General features: G+C 38.5%; 1 protein-coding gene across 8 annotated transcripts in view; it reads right to left on the minus strand.

Moving 5' to 3' along the window:
- Window positions 1-14,444, minus strand: part of LOC139950172 (uncharacterized) — a 165,235-nt gene that overhangs the window by 94,684 nt on the left and 56,107 nt on the right. For all 8 annotated transcript variants that reach the window (XM_071948805.1, XM_071948804.1, XM_071948802.1 and 5 more), the window contains 5 exons: window positions 14,004-14,218; window positions 12,628-12,851; window positions 9,700-10,362; window positions 5,701-6,065; window positions 4,567-4,761 (listed from right to left, as the gene is read on the minus strand). In XM_071948805.1, the coding sequence (XP_071804906.1) occupies window positions 4,567-4,761; window positions 5,701-6,065; window positions 9,700-10,362; window positions 12,628-12,851; window positions 14,004-14,218 (1,662 nt within the window). The remainder of the gene's footprint in view (window positions 1-4,566; window positions 4,762-5,700; window positions 6,066-9,699; window positions 10,363-12,627; window positions 12,852-14,003; window positions 14,219-14,444) is intronic.

Below are 14,444 nucleotides of genomic sequence, written 5' to 3' on the forward strand. Positions count from 1 at the left end.
ATTTTCCAGTGCACCCCACGGAATAAAAAACAATCAGCGACGTGATGCCCTGACAAAGGTTGAAACATGCCTCCCCAATCCACTGGAAAGCATATAATGCGCCACCCCGTGCCGAGTGAAAATAAAAATTATGGATAATCCTACTCCATTATCATAACCTTTACTTGAAAGCGACTGATCATTATGAGTAAGCGCCAAACCTCAACCTACATTACGACAGGTGATGGAATTATGCCTTGGTTATAATTAAAGGGAAAGGTATACCTTTGATAAATACTCAAACAATTAACGACCAACCAAACTTACTCCAACAAGTTCTTCTGTTGATTGGTTTTCTATGGGGCGCCGTCTGTCAATTAATTGTTTGGCACTTTTAAGGCATGTTTTTACCATGGTTTATAGCAATTAGATGTAAACCATAGAAAGTGTTGCCAAATCCTTTTTATGGTTTACATACCAGTAGTATTTGATGTGTGTAAGTTTATGGTTTACAAACCATGAACATGCAACAAACATTTGTAAATCATGGTTCATAAACCATGGAAACTTTACGCATCTTTAAAACATGGTTTATAAACCAGAAAAATTAAGCATCAAATTCATGGTGTACAAATCATGGTTTATAAACCATAAAAATTGGGTCATCTTAAAAACATGGTTTATAAACCATAAAAATTGAAGCATGAAAATCATGGTTTATAAACCATAAAAATAGGAGCACGAAAATCATGGTTTAAAAATTATGGTTTATAAACCATAAAAATTGAGGCATTTAAAAAACATGTACAAGAAGAATAAAAAGAGATGATAGTCAATTGTACACAATTTCAAAACATATCTTGTCATTCCAATATTGTTTTTATAGGACAAACCTGCGAGTAGCCAGAAGTCTGTCACTTAACATACTCTGCACGTGTGCCAAATGCCATAGCTCTGTCATGAAATGCACAAAAAGTTCAACTAAGGCCTATACACACCCCCCAAAACACTTTTCAAAAAGCCCATTTATGTGTGACAGGTTCAACTTTGTAGCTTACCTTTTGCAGACAGTGACATATCACGTTAATGTTGACTCCCATTCTAAGCCGTTCGTTCATCCCAAATTATCTCAACGAGTTGATAAAGCATGTATGTGTTTATAATCAACCAAATGACAAATGAACAAAGTGACTACACAGTGTATTGAGTTGTGCGGTTAACCATTTGAAGCAATGCCATTCAGCTCAGGTTTGGACAATGCTCCACGTTACTAATGTGTTTAAGGCCATTTGCACATACAAGTGGGACAAGCATAATATCACATCGCAGTATGAGGTCATTCACCTCTTTATCGATCCTCATACATGCTTGTAGACACCGTTGAACAATGGCTCCTTTTGTCAAACTCACTTTCAACAACAGAGCATGATGGGGTCGATCACCTTGGACACGATGTTGTACCATGGAGCTAAGGTTGTATTATAACCAGCCTTTAGTCCCGTAATCACTGCGTATGATATTTTGAAATCTCTCGGTTTGCTGTTTTTGCAATTCTTTCCAATTTGCAATTTGCTGGTGCCGCTTTGTCAAACTCACTTTCAACGACAGAACATGATGGGGTCGATCACCTTGGACACGATGTTGTACCATGGAGCTAAGGTTGTATTATAACCAGCCTTTAGTCCCGTAATCACTGCGTATGATATTTTGAAATCTCTCGGTTTGCTGTTTTTGCAATTCATTCCAATTTGCAATTTGCTGGTGCCGCTTTGTCAAACTCACTTTCAACGACAGAACATGATGGGGTCGATCACCTTGGACACGATGTTGTACCATGGAGCTAAGGTTGTATTATAACCAGCCTTTAGTCCCGTAATCACTGCGTATGATATTTTGATATCTCTCGGTTTGCTGTTTTTGCAATTCATTCCAATTCGCAATTTGCTGGTGCCGTAATGCCTCGTTCCTCCTTAGCTTCGGAGCTACTACAAAACCCACAAACCATCATCCACATCTTTAAAGACTGCCCTGACTTCAGAATACCAAAAGGCGAGCAGGGACTCAGAGACATTGATGAGGATACCATCAAGTGGCTTGAAGTCACTTAATTACCAATTTGACTTCATTCATTGCTCACTTGGTCCAGAGATCAAACGAAAGAAGAGAAGTCTGCAAGCTCTAACTCGAAGGCCTGGAATTACACACTCGTATGAGATTCGTGTTATTTTACTATTTACGATCGTGCTTGGTATTAACTGTACAAAACGTGTGTCTGCACGATGTAACAGTGGATTGTTCGTCTCAAAGTTCAACCAGGCATAACAAACGAGACTAATATTTCATGTAAGGGCTGCCTTTTTCCTCTCACTTTATTGCATACTATTACAAGGCTCAAAGGTAAACTAGAAACCAAACAGCGTCATAACAATGAGTATTGGTTTCGTTCAAATACTTCAAGCACTCACCTCTGACCGAACACGCAGCAGTTGCCAAAAACTACATTACACCCTTAGAACTGGTTTTCTATACTTTGTGGGGTTCGGTGAATTCGAATCTGAACTACTGGTAATTTACTTATACAATTTATACTTATAGCATTAATGAGCAGAATACCAATTACAAGTTGTTAATGTGACATGGTATTTTGGCTGGTAGACTTATTCTGGTTAGCGTTAAAGGAGCACGTTGCCTTGGATCGGACGAGTTGGTCAAAACAAAAGCGTTTGTAACCGTTTTTCATAAAATGCATATGGTTGGAAAGATGTTTTAAAAGTAGAATACAATGATCCACACAAGTTTGCCTCGAAATTGCGTGGTTTTCCTTCTACTGTGCGAACTAACATGGTCGGCCATTTATGGGAGTCAAAATTTTGACCCCCATAAATGGCCGACGTGTTAGTCGACGAGGTAAAAGGAAAACCGTGCAATTTCGAAGCATGTTTGTGTGGATTATTGTATTCTACTTTTACAACATCTTTCTACCCATATGCATTTTATAAAAAACGGTTACAAACGCTTTTCAAAGACCAACTCGACCGATTCAAGGCAACGTGTTCCTTTAATGTTTTGCTTAGCTTGTTTTCGTGTGGCTACCATAGACTCATCGGCTGCGTCCGTGACATTTGAGTAGCCGGAAATGATTTCGAGAAACACCAAGTCACTCTTTTTCGAGACAGGCTATTTATAGATCATGCTTTCGGGACGCAATCTGCAAACCAAGTGAATCAAGCATTTCCCATGATTGGTTCGGAATTAATGTTGATTTAACCTCGGTGAAGGAAAGAGGAAGGGGCGTGCACAACGAGTAATTTGAAATAGAACTGCAGTTCTATTTTAAAGGGAGGAAAAGTGGAGATGCGAGACAATTAGTTGAAATTGTTGCTTCCCAATGTTTTAATGCTACACACAAAGTGAGAACAAAAGAGGTCCACACAATATATCGGGACTTGCAACACTATGTGCACTTACGCACACGTCCACACAGATTTACAGTGTTAAAGAATAGCAATTGTTAACGCTACATACAAAGTTTGGACATGCGAACATGTACGCTTCGTTTTTGAAAGGGCAAGGGCACCAAGGCCTTTTTCTCCTAGGTAAAGAGCACTCTGTGAAGAAATTGTAAACTTCTACTGTAGCATTTCAAGGGCACCAGGAGGCATGGACGCAATGCCTGTAACTATTAGGGCTCTCAGTACTTTCACTTGTCTTTGAGAATCTTATGGAGGTCGCATGATTCTAAAGACTGTGACTCACTCGTGAACACGGGGCGTGTTCTCCGCAACAGGGCCCTTCGAAGGTTGAAAATGTTTTGACAGTAAATGTTAACCCGGTGAGTTTACGTCAGTTCGGTAATTGCTTTGCTCCAGTCTACCCCTGACACTTTCCGAAATCTCTGCCTCAATAAAAGTAATTTTCGTTCACAACCTCCCCCCCCCCTCTCCTCCCAACGCGGTCATAACAATTGCAAAATCTGGCCCAGTTGTCTTTAAAGTGCTGTTGTGGCAGAAAATTCTGTCCCTCCGGAGATTATGTCCCCGGCCAAACGGCGAACTGTGTACAAACTACTCCTGATAGCGCCCTCTTTACAATAATCCCCATCCAGTCCATGTTAATTTCCCGCTTAGAATCTCCGACAGACAGATTCACCGGTGTCTACACTCTACACTGCCTATTTCTTCGTTAAACAACCTCATGCAAATTCAAACATGATTAAGTCTTACAGCTTAATATCACACTTTAGCATTGTCACATAAATTTCGAAATTGGGGTTCACATCATCACCAATGGTTAGACTTCATTACTTGCAATGGCAAGGTTGATGGTTCGATTCCTACACAGATAACCGGTTACTGTTAGTTACTTAATCACAATTTCTTATAATTATAAAATCATTTACTTTAATCCAATGTTATTTCCTTCCTTCATGGTATGAGAGAGAGTCTCGCTATCAGTGACCCGTGCCACGTTGTATACTCACTTGGTTTTGCAAAGTTCCATGACAGGAGATCATCTAAACAAACGGGCATCTTGTCATTGTAGTAATTATTCATAGTTAAAACCTCAACAGTTTATTAAATCACTTACCTCAAATCGAAGCAGTTCCTTTTCCCGCTCTTTATATGCAGCATCCTCAGACTGGCTAACCTGTAGCCCGCCCTCATCGTCCATCCCTGATGCTCCTCCATTCAGCATCTCAGCCCTCTTTTCGGCCACCTTGCATTTTTGTCTCTCTTCAGCAAGCTGCGTCTCTAGAGTGGCTATCCGATCTTTAAGACACCGCTGGAAATTGATATAATAATAATAATAACAGATGTTAAATTTGGAATATATATTTTGAAGTAGAAACAAAATGCTGTGGATAAGTAGAGAAAATAAGTTTTAAAAAATGGCCCTTGCAATCAATTTCGGTAAAACTTAACGGTCACTATTGGTAATTTCTCATAAAAATTGTTATGACATAAAACTTTCTTGGCAACGAGTAATGGGGAGAGGTTGCTAATATAAAACACTGTGAGAAATGGCTCCCTCTGAGGTGACGTAGTTATCGAGAAAGAAGATTTCCATGAATTTTATTTCGAGACCTCAGAATTTGAACTTTAGGTCTCGAAATCAAGCATCTGAAAGCATACCTTCGTGTGACAAGGGTGTTTGTTCTTTCATTAATATCTCGCAAATTCGACTTGAGCTCAAATTTTCACAGGTTTGTTATTTTATGCATATATTGAGCTACACCAACTGAGAAGACAGGTCTTTGACAATTACCAATAGTGTCGAGTGTCTTAAAGATTGCTTTGGTTCTTCTGCGTCCTTAAAGGGAAGGCACACGTTTGGTAATTACTGAAAATAAATATTAACTTAAAAACTGACTTGGTAACGAGCATTGGGGAGCTGTTGGTATTATAAAACATTTTGAGAAACGGCTTTATCTGAAGTAGCATATACTTTGAGAAAGAGGTAATTTCTCACTAAAATAATAAAAGACTTCTAGCTAGAAGTCGTTTATTCTTATCCGAAAGTACACAAATTCGTCCAACAAGGGTGCTTTTTTTTCTCATCATTTTCTCGTAGTTTCGATGACCAATTGAGCCCAAATTTTCACAGTCTTGTTATTTTACGCTTTTGTTGGGATACACCAAGTGAGAAGACTGGGCTTTGACAATTACCAAACGTGTACCTTCCCTTTAATACACACCACCACAAGTTTGACATTACACTCACCTCAAAATTCACAGCCACTTCTGGAGTAGCCTCCTGCTCAACAAATACATCATCAGTAGCCTCAGCAACCTCACTCCGCTGTACCTCACCCTCTGCCCTCTGTACCTCATCCTCGTCCTCTCTAGACACCGAGCATGCCCGTTTGAGGTCGGTCTGCAGCCCCTCAGACCTCTCCTCCAATATACGGATGCGCTGCAGCAGGAGGTTTCGCTCTTTGGTGACATTGGTGAGGCGAAGCTGGAGGTCTTGTTGGAGCTTGGAGGCTTCGGAGCGGAGCTGCTCGGCTTCTTGGCGGGTCTGGAAGAGCTCCTTCTCCTGCTGTTCTTGGGTGACCTCCTTGCTCTTGACAACTAAAATAAGATCCCCTATGAAGAAAACACGCAAAATATAAGCTTTTAATCAAACAAGATTAACAATTGCAAAAAAAATGAAAAAACGTAAAACAAAATTTCGTTCTATTTAAAGTATCAAGGATTCCGGCCGGATGATACAAAATAATAATATAATAACGAAGTCTCATAAAACGCACAAATCTACCGAAGGTGCTCAAGGCACTTTAACAAAAGAAGGGTAAAACAAAGTGGGAAGGGACCAACAAATAATCATAAAAATATGCGAACTTCCAAAGGCCAACGATTGTTGTTATTGAGTAGTAAATGGACTGTATAAAATTCACACTGGACGAAATTGATGAACTTGACAAAGAAATAAACTTAGGGTGTACATGCAATCAGCTGAGTTTAGAATTGTTGCAGGGGTTTTGTAGAACCAACTGAACTGAAACCAAACACTGGTGCAGTGAATGTTCAGATGACATACAATCATGAAGGTTTAATGGAGATAGGCAGCTACTAAGAGTGAACATGTGCTCACCACAAGTATCGATTGCTCTCATAAAAATGAAACATAAGAAATGAATTGATCTTCATGAAACGGCAGCTGGGAATACATTTAACACACAGTCTACTTCGCAGCAGTGTATTGAAAAATTCCGTAACACATTATCTCGAATATAAGAATAATACACGACTGTTCTATGTTACAAACGGCGATCTGGTATCGACGCTTCAAATACCAAATTAGATTTCTGGCGTGTTAATACTTCTTGACAAAATAGCCGTAGGGTGATGCTTTAGCATTAAGAGCGATATCTCTACGGCATTTGAGGAGTATCTGATAAGACATATTTTGAGCATTCTTGACTGGAGACGCATCTTCTCGGTACAGGGAGGAGTAATTTGTGACACACATTTCTACAATTAAAACCAGCCGCCTCCCCGCAGAGACGTAACCATATCTAACCATAAGTATTCAAAACATCATGTCTGTGACGTCACCCCGCTATGCATGACGGGAAATATTCTTGAAAAATTGACATGACAGGTTTCCCCCGGGAGCGACAAGATAGACGGATTTGATCATGCGAGGGCGGGCTTTATTATGAAGGGCACGGTTGGCTCATTGGCCCAATGGTAAAAGGTCATCGAATGAGGCCAATGTGTTTCACAGCTCTGTAAATACCAACATGCTTTCAAGATGTCATTTCATATACAATCTCTATAGATGGATTTCAATAAATGTCATTGGCCGCCATTCATTGGCTGAGAGTCGTGCGAACCGGGTACACGCATGTGCACTTCCCATTGTTTTACATCAAAGATGGCGTTCAGTGACGAATACTGCAATCCATCTACAGGGAAGAAGAGCTTTAATGTTCATGATTATTGATAACGTAATAGTGTTTCATTTCCCACGAATTTACCCTTTCTGTGTCCCGGGGAGTCTGACCCTTTTAGGTGTGACCCAGAATATCACATTTCAGTTTGACCCGGAATCTGTGTGTGAATGACCCAGGAAATGAGGTCAAACTGACGAAGATTCCAATTTGTAAGACCAGTTTCCAGGTCGGCCTGACCCAGCCATGGGTCAGGTTCCATGGGATCCGAAAACTGGGTCACTCCTGACCTTGTAACTTTTAGAGTGTAAAACTACAAACAACTCTCCATAAAGCTGTCATAGTTAACTTTGTGTCCATGGAAAGTATACCCTTCTGCATTAAATTTACAGTCTTCAGAAACTGTTTCTGTCACAAGATCAGCAGTGTGGAAACTTCAAACATTCTCCGAAAAAGCTGGCACTGCTAATTGATTTTGTTGACCATAGAAAGTACATTCTTTTACACCAAAACGTTTGCAGTTATAGGTACGGTGTTTCACTGCATCACAGTTCGGGGGATTCAAAACGGATGGTTGTGTATGTTGGGCATTAAGCTCCAATAACTAGTAAAACTAAAGTCCATACAATACAAAGACAAATCGACTTGTACAAGGAATGCTATAAATGAACACTTTAACTGTTAATTTATTTTTTTAAATTAACAAGTTTTAATAAAACTGTAAAATAAAAAATATTTTTCTCAAAACACGCTATGCATATAATAATAGATCAAACCTTAAACGTGTTTTTGCGTTACAATTGGCGAATAATCTTTAAAAAGGCACTTCAAATACTTTTACAATTAGATCTACGATCCGTCAACTTTACATAACAGGCAGGGCGTGCAAAAAAAAATCAAAGCCCATTCTTCTTAAGAAAGAACTTTAACAAAATAACATAAATATGAGCAAGAATTGGCTCATTTCGTTCAATCAAACATCCGTTGGTGGTTTACTTATTAAAGCCAAAAACATCGAAACTTGCGACCAGCTTTAATACACGACACTTCAATTTTCAATTCACTCTAAATGATCTGTATTATCAATCTGAATTTTCAATTATAAAACCACCAGGGAATCCAACTGCGCAAATTTCAATTAATTTTGGCTGAACAAAGAATAATTTACCGGAGTGAGATTTGGACCTCCGGATTAGCGCGCAACAAAATGTTGAGGGAGAAATGTTTAAATAATTAACCACGTGATCTTCGTTTGAATGTTTATTCAAACGAAGCCTTTTCAGCACCATATCTCAATTTGAAATTAGCCTTTTGAAATTAGCCTTTTGAAATTAGCCTTTTGAAATTAGCCTTTTGAAATTAGCCTTTTGAAATTAGCCTTTTGAAATTAGCCTTTTGTTACCGGTACCCTATGTTGACCTTTTCTTCCGGGTCAAACCATCTGTTGGTATTTTCACAATGTTGTCAATTCCACAGCCACTTAAGGAAGAAAGCTCTGTCATTGATTATGCACTGATTGTGAGCGTCGGAGATACATGGACGAAGGTGACGGAAGATGAGCAATGACAATTATTTGCGAGTTACTGATAAAATTCATTTGGAAAATAAAGAAGTTTCTGAGCTACTTTAATCGTATGTTTACAGGTCAGGGATGTGACTTGTACTATGTTACAGTGATATTGATGTATATACTGACATTCTTACTCGCTTTGAATATACAAATTACCAAACTTTGAAGGTTTGGCAAATCTGCTGCTTCAATCAAACAATCGAAGTTTGCGTTTTTACTATTAATTTCGTTTAAACGTTAACTGTCATAATTACTTTCTTCAGTATTTTTTTCAAATGGGAAGTTGCGGAAGAGGGCAATACACCGAATAATAATTCAGAGATGTATGCAAATGTATGCAAATCATAATGCAAATGTATGCAAATCATAATGCAAATAATCAAACCTGTCTACTGACTCCTTACTGCAGATCACTCCACTTCGTAAAGAATAATTATGGTAAAGTTAATATTGAAAGATCATGCAGAATGTAATTTTCAAGGTGTTATCCCAAATTCAATCACCACAACTAATAGTTTACTCAAACTATTCTGGTAAAAGCTAATTATTATCATATCTTTTAACAAAGATGTAATAAGGTTCAACTGGAGGGAGCTCATCTAATGTTTCAACATTAGTGAGAGAATAGATGTATATTATTTTTAAAAAACAGTTAATGGCCTGATGTTTTGACCCTATTGTTTTAAAGAATACAACCACACAATTCTCTAAACTTTGCAAAAACAGAATAATTTTCAGGTGAGAAGCTACAAACCTAGTTCATCCTGTAGGGTGGTAATCTGACTCTGTAGGACGTGAAGCCTCTCATTGTCAACCTCTGACGTCGTTGATGACGTAGACTCCTGTCTGGAAACTGGTTCTGACTTTCTCTCCTTCTCGACGAGCACCTTCTCGATTGCTACCTTCTCGGCTAACGTCTTCTCTGTTGCTTCCTCTAGTCGATCATTCAGATCTTCAAGACTGATCATCTTCCTTCTCATAGAATCTGCCTCCGTCTTTAAGAGAGCAATCTGAGACCTCAGCTTATGCTCCGTACCTTTGACCTTGCCCTTCCCGTGATCCTTCGCTCCTGCAATCTCACTGAGCTTGCGCAGACTCTCTGTCTCGAGCTGGAGACTACGATTCTCGAACTCTGCTTCCACCAGGCGAAGCTTGAGGGAAGCTACGACTGTATCGGTTTGCATATGCCGGGGGCGAGCGTCGTCCTGCCCCTCGGGTGATTCTTTGGTATCAGAGGTTGGGTATAAGGTGTTCAGCTCCTCGAAGGTCTCCAGTTTGACACGGAGAGCCTCGTTCTCACGGAGCACACCTTCAAGCTGTCGCTTGAGGGCGCTAACCTCAGCTGAGATGTTCTCTTCGGTTGGACGGGAAGCGTCTGGTTCGGTGTCGACATCTTTGCTCTTGGATGATGATGTTCCTACAGGAAAGGATGCAAAAGTAAATGTAATTAGAAGTCACATATTATCAAGACCTTTAGAATCAGACGTCTCAAAGGAAAATCTCCACAAGAGGCCATGACAGCTTTTAAAGGCATTGAACACGTATGGGTAATTTTCAAAAACCAGTATTCTCATTTCGTGTATCCCAACATATGCATAAAATAACAAATCTGTGAAATTGTTCACTCATTATGGTCTAGAGAATAGTGTAAGAAAAACACCCTTGTTGCAGAAAATGTGTGTGTTTTCTGATGGCTAATAAAAGGCTTTAGCCTGAAGTAATTAATTATTTGAGTGAGAAGTTTAATCTTTTTCAAAACTGCGTTACTTCAGAGGGAGCCGTTTTTCACAATTTTTCCCACTACCAACAACAGCCCTCCAATCCTCGTTACCAAGTAAGTTTTTCTGCTAAAACTTATTTTGAGTAATTACCGATAGTTTCCAGTGCCTTTAAGATCTAAATTGATCTCCAGAATACAGTGTGACTCGCCATAATTCAGCACCCCATGGAGCAAAATTAGCGCAGACAAACTTAGAAGTGAGCCTGTCAGATACACCGTATAAGTGGAGCTTGACTACTTATCTCCCTAATCGGTCAATGGATGAGATATCCAAAGCCCTAATCCTGAAGTTTCTTCTCCAATGAAGAGGAAGAAACTAGTTATCCGGCTGTGTTATTTTATGAATCATAGGAAACAGGGATGGCATGCCTTGACTTTCTTTATCGGGAAGGTTACAGCGAGGAAAAGTCAACACTTTTATGAAGTGTAAAATAATAGTTGAACAAACTCGGTCATTTTTATGGCTGAAACCCTTTAAGGAGTTTTTCCAAAAATAGCTCAGAAAGGATGCAAAATGACATTTTTATAGTTCTAATGTTCAGCTATAAAATCGAACACACATTAGCGTTAAGGCAAGTCCTCCACACAATAATTATGTTGCTCATCTTCTCTGAGTATATAATTAGAAATTAAAGAATTTCAATTGAAACAGGACTATCATCAGCATTTTTGAAATTTTGCCTCGAAACCTGAACGCGAAGTTTACATAACTGCAACATAAATTAAACATGTTCAAATTTGCTATGCAAAATGTATGGACTGTTTTGCAAAAATCTGATTTTGCTATACATAGTAAGCAGTTTAAAGGCAGTGGACACTTTTGGTAATTACTCAAAATAATTATTACCATAAAGCCTTTCATGATGACGAGTAATGGGTAGAGGTTGATAGTAAAAAACATTGTGAGAAACGGCTCCCTCTGAAGTGACATATAGTTTTCGAGAAAGAAGTAGTTTTCCACAAAATAATTTGATTTTGGGACCTCAGATTTAGAACTTGAGGTCTCGAAATCAACCATCTAAACGCACACAACTTCGTGTGACAATGGTGTTTTTCTTTCAGTATTATCTCGCAAGTTCGATGACCGATTGAGCTCAAATTTTCACAGGTTTGTTATTTTATGCATATGTTGAGATACACTAACTGTGAAGGCTAGTCTTTGACAATATTACCAATAGTGTCCACTGCCTTTAAAAGCGTTGCTACTTCGTCAGAGCAACTAGTCACCTCATTGGTGGATACATGCTCTTAAAAAAAGACTCAAATAATTATAGCATTATTTTGTAACGACTACTGGAAACGGAAGTCATGTTTTCATCAATTGGATAACCGTGTATCTACAGTGTATCTGTAATTATCGTAATTTGTTTCAATGTCCGAATGACTAATAACATGGCATAGGAAACGAAGGAAATCCCTATAACCAAGAAGCATCATGACAGCTGATTAAAAAACAAGTAAGCTCATAGAAAAGTTGCAAATTTTTGTTTTTTACAAAGTTCCTAATGACACTGAAGACTATTGGTAATTGTCAAAGACCAGTCTTCTCACTTGGTGTAACTCAACTTAATACGCACAAAATAACAATCTGTGAAAATTTGAGTTCAATTGGTCATAGAGATTGCGAGATGATCATGAAAGAAAAAACATCCTTATCAGATACTTGATTTCGGGACTTCAAAATCTAATTCTGAGGTCTCGAAATCAAATTAAAATATTTTGGGGGAAAATTACTTCTTTCTTGAAAACTACGTTACTTCAGAGGGAGCCATTTCTCACAATGTGTTATAACATCAACAGTTCTCCATTGCTCATTACAAAGTAAGTTTTTATACAATTATTTTAAGTAATTAGTGTCCACTGCCTTTATGAGATATCCTTTACACAATAACTCGTCTTTACCTTTTTCTGTACCAGTTGAGGAGCTGGCCGCTGTCGGCCGATCGAGGACGCCAGTCATCTCCTCGTTCTTCATCTCAAGCTCGCGCATCTTTCTGCGCATGACCGTTGCCTCCTGTTCTACCAGCATGAGTTGTAGTCTAAGTTCAGCCTCTTTCTCGGTCGAAGCACCTCGGACACTCTCAGACTTCATCCCTTCCTCTAAGGTTCCAAATCTCATCTTAAATCTGAATTTAAAAAGTTTAAAGGATTTGGGTCCTTTTTGTAATACCAAACACAGTGTCCACAGATTTACATTAAAGTTACACCGTTTGTAGATAATGATAGTAGAAAAGATACTTTCAAATAATTAGTTGCTGAGATGCTGTAGTTTTGAGATATTAATAATGAGTAAAACAATAAAAATACGTTTTTACATGCGAAAACTATTTTCATCATATTTCTTTACTCATTTCTCAAAAACTACAGCACCTCAGCAAGTAATATTTTTAGGGAAGCTTTCTACCTTCATTATCTTCAAACTGTTTATAGTTTATTGTAAATCTGTGGACAATGTATATTTTGTCCTACAAAAAGTACCCAGACCCTTTAATGTCAACGTTTACAAACAATTGATAAATCCGTGGGATACACAAAGTGAGAAAACTGGTCTTTGAAAGTGACAAAAGGTGTTTAGTGCCTTTAAAGACATGGTATACCTTTGTCAAAGACCAGTATCGTATCTTGGTGTATTCCAATTATGCAGAAAATATCAAACCTGTGAAAATTTGGGCTAAATTGGTCATCGAAGTTGCAAACATGACAAAACCACCCTTGTTACATAGAATTGTGTGCTTTCAAATCCCTTAGAAATGTTTCATGCCTAAAGCCTTTCCCAGATAGATTCAAATTCTGGGGGTGAAAATTATTTCTTTCTGTAAAACTATACCATACTTGAAGACTTTTCTCACAATGTTTTAATATACTGAACAGTTATTCGGTGATTCTTACCAAGTAAGTTGTTATGGTAATTAATTTGTGGAGTAATAACCTATAGTGTACCCTGCCTCAAACCATTCTATCTGACCATTGGTAGTCCTCTGGAAAGGCAGAACATCGACTGAATCGCTAAAATAATAATCATGAGCTAATCTCTTTCGGCACTCTCTCATCACGAGATCAACTTCAATTTTTTTTTTTAATCTATTTAGAAATAGGCCTACTTACTGCCTCTATGTACGATTTTGCCAGCTAGCTGGGTATTTTGTCTTCTCCTTTTTCGTTTATATTTAAAAAAAAACTGAATTTCCGATTTTCTTTTGAACCATCCACCAATAATTTCGAAGAAAAAAATTTGGAAATATTTGAACAATGACAGTTCATTATGACCCCTAATTTACCTCTCAAGCTCAAAGTCTAGCGCCTCTTTTTCCTGCTCCACCCTGGATAGACTCTTACGGATGGCGTTAGCCTCCTCCTCAAGCAGTTGCATCTGATTCTGTAGATCTCGCTCTCTTTCCGTAGACTCCTCCAAGTCGTTCAGTAGTGACGACACGTCATATTCAACCTCAGAGTCCGAATCGGAAGACGTGGATGATGCTCGGAGGACTTGGATCTATGGGAGCAAGTTTAATTATGAATTATGAATTATGAAAGCTTCCGAGTCCCTTAACCATTTCCAGCTCGGGCTGACTCGAAAAGTTTGTTTTGTGTTTGTTAGTTTGTTTGTTTGTTTTTCTTCTGTTTGTGTTGTTGTTGTTGTTGTCGTGTTGTTGTTGTTGTTTTTTACTCGGATTTTTTGTCATTTTGACCCATGTCTAAGTCATTTTGACTCAGATTCC

The sequence above is a fragment of the Asterias amurensis genome, chromosome 17 (genome assembly GCF_032118995.1).
Source record: "Asterias amurensis chromosome 17, ASM3211899v1".
In the NCBI taxonomy this organism is placed as follows: domain Eukaryota; kingdom Metazoa; phylum Echinodermata; class Asteroidea; order Forcipulatida; family Asteriidae; genus Asterias; species Asterias amurensis.